This window comes from Gossypium arboreum, chromosome 12, assembly GCF_025698485.1.
Source record: "Gossypium arboreum isolate Shixiya-1 chromosome 12, ASM2569848v2, whole genome shotgun sequence".
Taxonomy (NCBI): Eukaryota; Viridiplantae; Streptophyta; class Magnoliopsida; order Malvales; family Malvaceae; genus Gossypium; species Gossypium arboreum.
Genome location: NC_069081.1, coordinates 111,054,816 through 111,067,409, shown reverse-complemented (window position 1 = coordinate 111,067,409; position 12,594 = coordinate 111,054,816). Strand labels below are relative to the sequence as shown.

At 29.6% G+C, this 12,594-nt stretch overlaps 1 protein-coding gene across 5 annotated transcripts; it reads right to left on the bottom strand.

Annotated features, from left to right (window-relative positions):
• Window positions 1-2,606: 2,606 nt before the first annotated feature.
• On the bottom strand, window positions 2,607-7,015 carry LOC108476514 (uncharacterized). 5 transcript variants are annotated; one of them, XM_017778735.2, is made up of 14 exons: window positions 6,769-7,015; window positions 6,591-6,672; window positions 6,378-6,497; window positions 6,190-6,287; window positions 5,789-5,872; window positions 5,466-5,599; window positions 5,266-5,338; window positions 4,944-4,989; window positions 4,673-4,782; window positions 4,474-4,581; window positions 4,338-4,397; window positions 4,170-4,231; window positions 3,700-4,012; window positions 2,607-2,953 (listed from the first exon to the last, which is right to left on the bottom strand). In XM_017778735.2, the coding sequence occupies exons 1-14, from the start codon at window positions 6,853-6,855 to the stop codon at window positions 2,894-2,896; spliced, it is 1,437 nt and encodes a 478-aa protein (XP_017634224.1). In that variant the 5' UTR covers window positions 6,856-7,015; the 3' UTR covers window positions 2,607-2,893. The 5 variants fall into 5 exon arrangements, with proteins under 5 accessions (XP_017634224.1, XP_052879556.1, XP_017634222.1 ...); XM_053023596.1 differs by having other exon boundaries at window positions 6,778-7,000; XM_017778733.2 differs by having other exon boundaries at window positions 2,607-3,316; window positions 6,769-6,998.
• Between the last annotated feature and the right edge of the window lie 5,579 nt (window positions 7,016-12,594).

Here is a 12,594-nt window from a genome sequence, read left to right as displayed (position 1 = left end):
CAACATGCTAAACTGAGTTGGCACGTGGGATCCTACGATATTGAAGGATCCTGGACAGGTTACTGCATTTTCTTTTCTTTTTCGAAGAAAGGTTAATGACCTTTTCGGCTGCACGGTAAGGTTGAAAATTAAACCCCATCATTTTGTCCCACTCTAAGGAACCTTCGTTACATGCCATGTTGCTTCTTTCTCCATATTTTAATATTTTGATTACTAGAATGTTTTGCCTGCTTTAGCTGGGTTTTAATTTTAAATTATCATTATATTAAAATTGTAATATATTTATTAATATAATTAATATAAATTAAATCTTAAACTTTAGTAAAGTAAAGGAACATTACTAAAATTTTAGGACCTTTTTATATAAATAAATAATTAAATTATAAATATTGGAGTATTAAATTATGTAGAAAAATAAAGTATACAAAATTAAATTTAAATTCAAACATATTATAAAAATAAATATTTTATATAATCTAAATAAAATAAAGAGAACAATTATATATATAAATGTAAAAGGAAGGTCCAGCCTTCTTTTTATATACCGTAGTGTAGATAGGTAGATAAATGATAAGAAAATCTGAAAAAAATAATCAATATGACCTTTTATTAATTTTAATGTTCCAAATATTACGATATTGAAATAGTTTAGGTAATTATCTAATATTTTAGATAATTATACAAAATATTACGAAATGTAATAATTTATATAATTGAGTAATGCTTTGTGTAATTGGATAATATTTTATAATATTTTGTATAATTAAAATCGAATAAAAAACTTGATTCGGAAAAACTTTCTAGATGATTGCCAATATTGATTCATCTATCTTAAATTTATTTAGGTTATACTCATTTCAAGAAAAAATTATATAACTATATATAAAAGGGAGGTTGAAATAATCTTATTTATTGACAGTGTTAAGTCCTTTTATTTTATTTTTATATGAAAATGGTCCCTCTATTATGCCTACAATTAAACTTTAATCTTTATATTTGAATTTATACAATTTCGTCCCTACTTTTTTTACATTGTTTCCTTCTACTTACACGTCACACACCAACTCTTCTTCTTCTTCCTTTTTTTTCTTTTCATTTTACCAAAATGATTAAATTTTAGTTTCTATACTTTATTTTTAACATAAATTGGTGCTTATATTTGTATAATGTTATTAATTAATTTAAATAATTAATATTGTTAATTTTTGATTAAAATATTACGTTGTTATACATAATTTAAATACCCCAAAAGACACATGGTTTTTTTTTCTTCTAGGTTTGCTATGTCTTACCCCTTTTTTGGTAATTTTGGAAAAATTGAATAAATTTTAATTTTGGCATCTCTATTATGCTTTAATTTGATTTTTAACCGCTACACCTTAATTTCTAATGTAAAATGATTCATGCATTTTATATTATTAATTAGTTCAAATAGTTTATATCATTAATTTACAATTAAAATGTTACAAGATTATATATTGAATGCCCTAAGTATCTTATAGATGGATTTTCTATTTTTGAGGTTTGCCTTGTTGATTTTTTTTGTTGACATTATCAAACTTTAGTTTTAACCTTATACTATGTTAAAACTTGAGATTTAATCTATATATTTTATTTTTTGACATAATTTAATCTTTCTATTTTATAATGTCATCATTTACTCTAAATATTTGATATTGTTAACCATTGCAATAAAATTGTTGACGTCAATTTTATTATGAAAATATTCCAACAAAAAAGACATACTTGATAAATTTAACCTTCAACATTTATATTTTTTGTTAATTTGACCATTATTCTTTTTTTAGCTAAATTTACTCATTAATATTTCAAAAATAGTTAAATCACTTTTTAACGCAAAATTACAACATTAATCTTTTAATGATGTTGGAGTGACAACCCATATGTGTTTCATGCTGATATGATACTACTTTTTTGTATGCTACACGATAATAATAATTATAAAAATATTCAAAATAAAATAAAATCTTTAAAATAATAAGATTATTAAAATAAAAAATTACACATGAATTGCTATGCGAGCTATCATGTTTAAAATTTTAACATTTTTAGTCAATATTTTGTTAAAAATAACAATTCAACTCATTTTAAAAGGTTACTTATCAACTTAACTCTTTTAAAAGTTTAAAGGTCAAATTTAACTAAAAAAGAATAAAGGTCAAATTGACAAAAAACGTAAACATTAAGGACCAAATTTACATTATACCAAAAATATTTATCATGACAAGTCCAAATAAATATTTTTAAGAGACAAATCGATATAAACATATTCAATGTTATTTTATTAATACATTATTGCTAAGTGATTTTTTAATTTTAAAATATCATCAGTGAATTTAATAAAAAAACTTTAAAAAGTAAAGGGTCAAAAATTTTGAAACTAAAACTAGAATATATTTTAAAATTTAAATTTATATTCTATAATTTAACTCAAATAAATAATAAACCCAAAGAGTGAAATAAAAGAACTAGGGAAAAAAAGAGTGGCACTAAAATCATTTCAGGTATGACAGTGAAATTGGTAAAAAACGAAAGAGAGAGAGAGAGAGACAAAGGTAAATAAAAAAAGCGTGAAGGCAATGGAATTTCGTTCTTTAAACGCAGTAGACATTTTCATAATCTTCCCGGATTAACTTTCCATTTTCTCAGGGGATTCACCTCATTGACATAACTAATATAGGGTTAATGCCCACAAAATTAGCAACAAGGAGTGGAGGCCGAACCAATGATTAAAAAGACGGATAGAATAAAGTCTAGGATCTCACATTTCCCTCTTATTACAATGTAGTCCGGCGTAACTGACAGGTGAATGCTGAAACTTATGTCCTCCAGAAAGCCTTTTTGATCATTCATGAACCAAACTAACCCAGCATTACTGCACCCTTGAACTTCCCCCCTGCATATCAGGAATGGCCAATACGGACATGGAAGGCTTCCCCCCATGGCGATAAAACAATTAGCTTTTCAATTAAATTTATTCCATGTGCTTGTGCAGGGCATACACAAGAAACAAATGAGCTTTAGCATATGTTACCGTACAACAATTTGACATTTCCATTTCTATTGCATACAACTACTTCAGATGCAGCATCTTAGCTTAGGTTCGGTCAAGAGGGTATACCGTATCAAAAACAACCCTAGCAAATGTATGTCGAGTTTCCCTAAGGCTTCCTAATGCTAACAACTCATAGTCAATCCGGCTACCTTGCTTTGCTACAAATCCCTTCTCCGCACCCATTGTCACACACTCAAAGACCTTGCAAACATTCAAATACAATGCCAATGGTATAAATACCTGCACAAGAATGATTGGAGGAAATTTTCAGCTATGCCTTTTAGTGTAAAACAGAAATGAGAGGCGGATTATGACTACTAGTGTGACAATTATTCATTATTCATAGATATGTTGCTCACTTCCAAGTTTCACTCCTTACACCTCTGAACAACTGTCAGTTGCACGGGGCCAACTATGTAAAAATGGAACACCCACTAGTTCCAGATTTCAACCTCAAGAATAACTTTAAATTGGTGAAGGGGAAAATATACATTGCTTACTACATCTAACGGGACAAAATAAGGTGTTTGCTTGGGTTCCGTTTGATGCCTAATTGGCTTTATCCTAGTGTGTTATACATAAAACCCAAAAAAGAGAGGGAAAAAACGAAGAAAAATACTCACCAGGTCTGAAAATGGGGCTTGAGGATATGCTGACATTGCCTGAGAGACAAAATGTTCATCCGTCATCTCACTCAAAGTGCTTTTAACAGATGCAGCAAGATCCATAACCTCATTTACTAATGTCAGATTCCCTAGATTCTGTGGTTCAGATAGCTCATGAAAGCTACCATCATGTGATTTGTTGATGTTCTTGGCAATATTTATCGCTTCCGGTATATCTCCACCATTGTGGACAGCAAGGCTAAATGCAGCAACAACCAAAGGATCTCTAGGTTTGTTTGAAAGTGCTTTATGGAATGCTAGAATTCCAACCCTGTTACCAATAGAGTGGCTTCAATAAAGTACACCGAAAGAAGAACACCTAGTTTGCACAATTTGTCTAATTGAACATCACCAATATTTGACAATATTGACACTCCATTATATTGATGAAAGGGATCCTCGGATTTTCTTGTCATTAACAATCTTACCATAAACTACTGTAGCATGGTCTGTTAGGTGCCAGAATTCTATCCAATTTTGAAAACAATGACTGCAAATAAAACATCAGAAAATTAACGGGCTCCAAGCTAATGCTATCATATAGATGCAAGTAATCTTGTAATCCCCAAGCCAATAAGATACAGAACAAAAATTACCAAGAGCATATTAGATCTCTTATCACGCCTCCGGAAACCAGTGCGAACAAAATAGGCAGCCTGTAAGATGAATTTGCATCAACCTTAGTATCAAACTGACAAGCATGAAAGGGAAATTTAACTCCTAGTTCTGTACCTGAATTGGCAAAAGTAGTTCTAGGAGCCCAAATTTCCACAATAATCTTAAAGATGCTTCTGCAGAACCATATGCCATCATGTAGTTCATTTCCATCAGAAGCCTTGACTAAATATTGCCATTATTGAACAAAATCAATCAGCACCATTTTCACATAACCTAAATGCTGGGAAAACTCAGAAAGGAACTTCCTGTATACCTTATCCAGTCTCAGTATCAAACAAGATAGATTTTTGACAAAATGAGCTGTTTCCCTAGAAAAACTGAAGCCTAACCGGGCAGCAATTCTTATCGCACGTAGTATTCGAGCTGCAAAGAATACGGAGTGTGGAGCAATTTTCTCAGTACATACAAAAGCTAGGTTATTAAAATGTGTGTAATTCTAGGTAGATACATCAGAATATAACATGGTAGTTGCCATTTTATAAGGTGCAAATTAACCGAGTTGGAACTCCAAATAATAAACTCACCACCATCCTCTTGAAAAGAGGTACTTGCGGGAATCACAGTTCGTACCTACAAAATCAGAAGATAAAGGACAATGTACATCATTTCTAATTTCTAAAGCAGCAAAAGGAACAACCATCTATGTTTACTCGAACTTGGGTGGGAGTCGGATATTGGTATACATCCAAACCGGTATATTCATTTCTTTCTAGGTTTTTCCATATTTGCATGGTCCTATGAGGGTCATATCCCCGTACCTATGTCCTTATATGCATTGAACACAGGTATTTAAGTAAAAGGAAGAGGTGAGCAACACAGAGCCAACCATAACACCGTGATACATACTTTAGCTTTTTTAATATCTTCAATTCCTCCCATGTAGTCATAAATTATCCTAGCAAATGGGTCAAACATTAACCTGTAGAAACAGATGGGTGTCTTAAATCAATATTAAAGCCATAGGGCATGCTACTATGAACACTAGAAAATTAATTGGAACAAGTTGTAGACAAAAATCATAAGTTCATAATGTCATAAATTTTAACCCATTAATTGTGAAGTCTCGCTGTAAACAATTTCTCCAACGAACAAAATCCTTCTTGTCAGAGCCAGCAGGCTTTTCAATTTCATAGGTTAGGCCCCTACCAAAATTCCGTGCAGATGTGCTAAAACTTGAAACCTAAATTGCACGAGGAATTCAAAATAAAAATAAAGCATTAGAAAAAGAAAGGGAAAAAGAATTGAAATAGCTAACCTTGATTAACAATCATCACCAAGAGAAAATTAACAAGCATAAAACTAGAAAAAGAAAATTTGAGTTGCAGGCTACAGAGTTCAAAAAGTCAAAGATCAAAAAGAAAGAACAGACCTCCACGATTGTATCATCCATGTGCACATGGCATATAGGAAACCGCCTTCCAATTATTTCACACCGTGAAAATGCCTTCACCACCTGAAAATTAGGAACAACAAATTTTAGAATGTCTGAAAGCGAAGGAAATGGGAAACCTCTGCACAGCATAAGGCATGACACTAACAATAGAGATTAAAGGAATTCTGTTTTAGAGGTATCAAGCAGACATCATACCATGCTTGAGCTAAGATATGTATGAAATGTTAATTCATATCTGATGCTAAATTATAGCTAATGGCATGTTGATTCTCCAAGAATATGTACTATATAATAGGCAAGTATTCAAGTATGATCAAAATAACCATAAAATAACAACCAAAACAAGATTAAGAACAAAGGCTATCAATAACAGCAACCTCTCTGAGTTCTGCTGTAGTAATAATATCGAAGTCCTTAGGCGTTCGCTTCAAAATAAGATCCCGAACACAACCTCCTACAAGGTAAACCTCATATCCTACAAGCACAAGAGAAAAAGGCTTAGAAAACCAGTTTCATACCCTCAAATAATGCAATAGAAATACACATATACTACAGATAAAGATACCTTTTGTTTTGAGCCCATTAAGAACTTTCCTTGTTGGCTTGGAAATATTTGAAGTGCTAATTCCAAGATCCTGAGAATTAAGCTTCTTCCACTGTGACAATTTGCTTCCTTCTCCATTCACTTCAACACCCACAGTTTCGTACTCTTTCTTAATGACATAACAAAAAGGGGAAATATTAAAATTCAATAAAATTAAGAAACCCTTTGGCATACCATTTTTTGCAGGAGAAAAGTGAGCGCCTTGAATTACTGATTCATCAAGCGTCTCGATTGCAGCGACGGAACTGAATCGAATCTAAAAAAGAAACAATTCAAAATTGAGAAATAAAAAAGAATGAACTCAAACCCATGTAAGAAAAACATATAAGTGAAAGATTAAAAAAAAGAGGACCGGAATTACTTTGCGAAAGCAGTGAAATAGAGGAGGACGAAGTGAGAAATGTGGCTTGCAGGCGAAGCATAGCCCTGAAACCGCCATGGATAGGTTACCATGTCATGATGATGAGGATGAGGTCAGGCCTTAAACCCTACCCAATGGTTCACTACAACTGATAGGGGTTTAAAAAGTTGAAACAGTTCAAAAGTAAATTGTTTGTCAGTGAATTCAAGCCTCTAAAATTAACCATGCAACTAAAAAAAAATCATAGCAGTTAATCACTACTCAAGCAAGATGTATCAATTAAGGGTAGAGATGAATAAAATTTAATTCGATTCAAAAATATTTGATAAAAATTTTAAATTTTAAATAAATAGTTTGAGTTATCCGAAAATTTAAATAAGAAAAGATAAAACTCGTTCTAATAATAATAGGAGTCGTTAAGTCAACTCGACTTAACTTGAAACTTTTTGACTCAAATCTAATTTATTTGAAAAAAATTTAAATTAAGTTCAGTTGTTAAAATAAAATTCGTCAACTTGAATAACTCAAAATTTTTCACTCCATTTAACTCGACTGAATCAAATACTTAACTTTAACACATGTACTGATTATAATCACATAAAATAAAAATAAATTAAGAAGACAGCTTTACACCACTGAACAAAATAAAAAGAAGAAACAAACGAATTTTTTTTTTTAGGGTTTTCTTTGACTGTTAATTTACAGTGTTGAGCTATTACCATTGAAGGAAATGGGATAAAATGGGGAGGGTTGGGCTTAAAACGAAGCCAGTTCTTAATTTGATGGATCCAAATCCTTCGTTGTTTCAAGCCTACAATCTGTTTGTTTAAGCCCAACAAGGCAGCAGAAACTTATAAGACTGGACCACTCACTGTGAGGAGTCCACAACAAATCAAAAAACCACTTTTCTTTTTGGTCCAAATATGTGAAAATTATAGAAGCTGTAACTTGTTGAAGCTGCCAATTGCCACCCCGGAAATACATTATACAACTTGGTACTAGTAATTGTCGGTTGAGTGAATTTAAATTAGGTTTGTTTAAATGTAAAAAGTTTTATGAAAATTTATTTTTAGAAAAGAGTTTATTTATATATAATTTTATTTTTTTATAAAAATTAATTTAAATCAAGATTAATATTATTATATTTATAATAAATTTTATATTTATTTTTAAAATATTTAAATTACTATATTTTTCAATATTATTAAACATATATAATTAATTATTTATATTTAATTTTATAATAAATTATTAATATAATAAATATAATTTATTATTCTAATAAATTATTTAATATTTCAGGTTTATTTTAATAATAAATTTTAAAAATAATAATTTTAAATAATATTATTCACATATTATTGAAAATATTTAATATTAATATTTTAATAATAAATATTTATTACAATTATAAATATATTAATAATAAATATTTTGTAGTATATAGGTTAAAATATGTCATAAGTCTATGTACACTTTATAGATTTGTAATTTAGTCTTTGTACTTTTATTTTCAAGAATTTAGTCCTTTTACTTTTCAAATTTAAAAATCAAGTCCAATTGTTGACATCGTTAATTTTTTTCCAATTTTTTGGTGTCACATTTTAAATAAAAATACTCACTTGGTAGTCATGTAATTAAAAATAACATTGTAATGAATCTGAATTTAATATAATATTTTTAATATATGCAAAAACAATGTAAAATATAAAATTATAGATAAAAATAAATTCAATTAAACAATGAAAAGAAGAAAATCTCAAATGTATGTTTGTTTAATTGAAAACAAATTTTATGAAATATTTTAAAGAAATCTATCAAATAATAGAAAACATTTTACAGATTCATCCAAACACTAGAAAATATTAGCTTTTCCAAAAATAATTTTCTAGAAGTGTAACAGCCTAATTTTCAGTGGTATCGGGAATAGAGATTTGAGATCACTAAATCCGACGGGTAAGTTGAAAATTTAATAAATTAATACCTATGAGTCAAATGTGAATATAAAAGCATTTTTGAATTAGTGAATTTGGTGATTTAAAAGAATTAATTAGGTAAATTGGGTCGAGAATGAGGTATCGAGACCTCAACTTCATAAATCGAGCCATAAATATTTTTAGAAATATTTATGGAGTGTTGGTGAGGTAGTAATAAAATTTAGTCAGAAAATTTTGACGTTTGGGTGGTTAATTAATTAAAAAGGACTAAATTGAAAATAGTGTAAAAGTTGCTAAAAGGATTACATAGCTTAATTGTCAAATGAGGAAGGACCTAAAGTGAAAATAAGCCCAAAGGAGATATTTTGGGCGGCAATAGCTGAGAAAAATCAGGAAATGGGTGAAATAAGGGTAAAATTGGAAAATTGACAAAATTGGCTAAATAAAAATGGGACTAAATTGGAATATCTAGAATTCTCTTCATTTCTCTTCATTTCTCTTCATATTCATCAGCTGAAAAACAGCCATGGAGGAGGGTTCAAGCTGGTTTTCATACTCTAGCTTCATGTAAGTTTAATTCTTGCTTTCTCCTTGAAATTTTTATGTTTTTGGACTTTTACAATTGGGTCCAACTTACTATTTCATTAGTTTTTGATTCCATGTCTAATTTTTGAAGTTGTTATGGATGAGTGCTGGAAGTATATGATGATTTGGCATGGATTTAGAGCTTTAAATTGTTTATATTCTGATTTTATTGAAAGAATTGAATAGAAAGTGAATGTTTGGAACTTAATTGTAAAAGAGTTTGAAGTTAGAGTTTTATGTGGAAATTCTGAATTTCAATAGTTATGAAATAACTTATAATGTCTAGAAAAAGTATTAATTGAGAAAATTATCTTAATTGAGGGGTTAATTGAGCAAGGACTGAATTGTATGAATTGTGAAATTTGGGGTAAAATGGAAATCAACATTTTGCACTAAAACTGTTTTGGGCAGCAGCAGTAGTTTAACTTTGAAAAATCACCAAAAATTTTAGAAATCAAATTAGAGGATGAATAAAATATGAAATTAAAGCTTATTGAGTCTAGTTTCTTATAAAAGAAATTATGTAAGTAATGGAATTTTAAATCATGAAATACAATAACTTTTGTGAGACAAGGTCACAATGATTTCGGGTTCCCCTGTTTTGAATTTGGAAAATCATAAAAAATTGGATAAAAATAATTAGAGGCTTAAATTTATATTTTTAGAATCCTGAATGAGTCTATTTTAAATAGAAACAAACGAGGACATCATTCGAATCTTATAAGAGAAGATAATTAATTTTTAGTGAAGAAGGGTCGGATTACATGCCCGATTATAATCGATAATCAAAAATATATACAAAAATATATGAATGACTCGTGTATAAATTGATTACATGCCCGATTATAATCGATAAGTGTTGGATTAGAAATGATATAATGTTTTATTTGGTATATTTATTATGAAATTATGATTATCGTTATAATACAAAAATTGAACTTGTGAGTTTATATGGATAAATTTTAGTGATTATTTGTTAATTTTATGAATTTCATGATGTGTTATTTCATATGTATTGATGATAAAATCGTGAATAATGTAAAAGCATGAAAATTGAATAAATGATCAAATTGAGCATTTCGGTTCAAATGACAAGATGAATTGAAGGAAAAGACCATGGTTGGACCATGGCAACAAGTGATAAGTGATAGCTTCGGCTACACTTATCTGATCAATGAAAAGTGAAAGTGATAAGTGATAGCTTCGGCTACACTTATCTGATCAATGACAAATGACAAGTGAAAAGTAGTAGCTTCAGCTACCTAATCAGTGAAAAGTGGTAGCTTCTGCTACTTGATCAGTGAAAAGTGGTAGTTCCGGCTACCTGATCAGTGAAAAGTGGTAGCTCCGGCTACCTGATCAGTGAAAAATGGTAGTTCCGGCTACCTGATCAGTGAATAGTGGTAGCTTCGGCTACAAGTGACAAGTGACAAGTGATTTTCGTATAAGACCATATCTGGGATATGGCATTGGTGTGATATATGCTACTGTATAAGACCATATCTGGGATATGACATCAGTGAGATATGTGATTCGTGTAAGACCATAGCTGGGCTATGGCATCATTATGTGAAGATGTGTAAGACCATAGTTGAACTATGGCATCGAGAAAACGAAGTACTCAATTTCGTAAGACGTTCACTAATTTGACAAAGTTTGGTAAGTGTTACATGGAATTATGTGATACAAGGAATGACGAGTTGATAAGATACGAGCATAGAACTTGGTTGATAGATGAATTCATTTGTGATTATATAATTGTTCATCTTGAATGTACTGTCTATATGTATTGATAATTCAAATGTTTTAATGAATAAAATTCCGATATGGAATAAATTGAACACGAGACAAATAATTATGAAATTGAACTCGGAATTCATGAAAATGACAGTTATTGATATATGGAGACATGAGACATTGATATATGAATATGGAAAATGTTTGATAAATGTGTTTATTCATAATTATAGAATTATATACCTCATGTGTACTATTTGCATACAAATGATATTTCAAATACTTTGGTTATTTAAGCTTAAATATGAAATAGTCTGAAATCAATGTAAGTTGCTATGAAAATATATTTAGATTACAGAGATATGGCTGATATATGTTGTATGATTACATAACGTGAAATTGTGTATATATATGAGAAATTGAATGAGAATTAAGCCCATACACGTTTCTTGTTATTTATATGAAGTGTACGACTAACAAGGGTGATGAAGTCATAAACAGAGAGTTACACGGGTTGAAAACACGAACGTGTGACTCTCCAAAGTGTGAAAATTTTCTAAGTGTTGCAAAAGTTTCATATGTTTACGGTTTGGTCTTGAACCACCCTGAATGTATGTTTTGGGTCCCGTAGGCCCATATAAGGGACGTTAAACATATGTATGAAAGTTTTTAATTTAGAAAAAAATTTATGGCTGATTTTTTTACATGATTGATCATATTAAGTTTGGTAATGCCTCGTACTCTATTCTAGGCTCGGAATACGGGTAGGGGGTGTTACAAGAAGTCATTTTCAGTGAAACAAACGGAGCCTAAAAGTAAATAAACTTTTCTTATTTTATTATATACTTAGTTAGGGTTTCAATTGTAGGGTATATTTAAATTTTTTATATATATAAAAAAAAAAACTTTCATGAATTCTATTACTTAACATGAGAAAAAGAAAATAAGGTTATTGGATTCATGTAGAATCAAATTTAAAAGATGTAAATCTCAATATTTTAATGTTTAATTGTTCATTCTCATGCAACTATCAAATGGGTTCAGCCTTGTGATGTTTAGGGATTATCAATGTCAATCGTTCATTTACGTAAAATTAGATTACATAGGATCGGGTTAATGCAATACAACTTCTTTTGTTTAAGGAGATCGGGTCATGCCAATTTTGAAATGTTCTAAACATCTTCATTTTTATGAAAATAATTGAGACTTTTTGTATGACTACTTATAATATATTTGTATATACACATTTGATTAGCATGTTTTAATTAGAATATAATAAAGACTGTATTTTTCTTTCTTCATATATGAAATCAATATTTCAAGTTCATTTTATTAGTAAACTTAAGCGAGTCGATATATAACTAAATTTTCGAGGAAAATTAAATTACAATAAAGCTATTCATGCATAATTAAATAAAGATAATAAGAAATTTTATCATTGACTAGGTCCAACCCCATACTAAATATGGATCTATAATTTTGATTAAGCCCCCAAACTAAAATGTTGATTTTCAAGTTCTGACCACCCATTTTTTTTCCTTTCATAACATTAATTCTG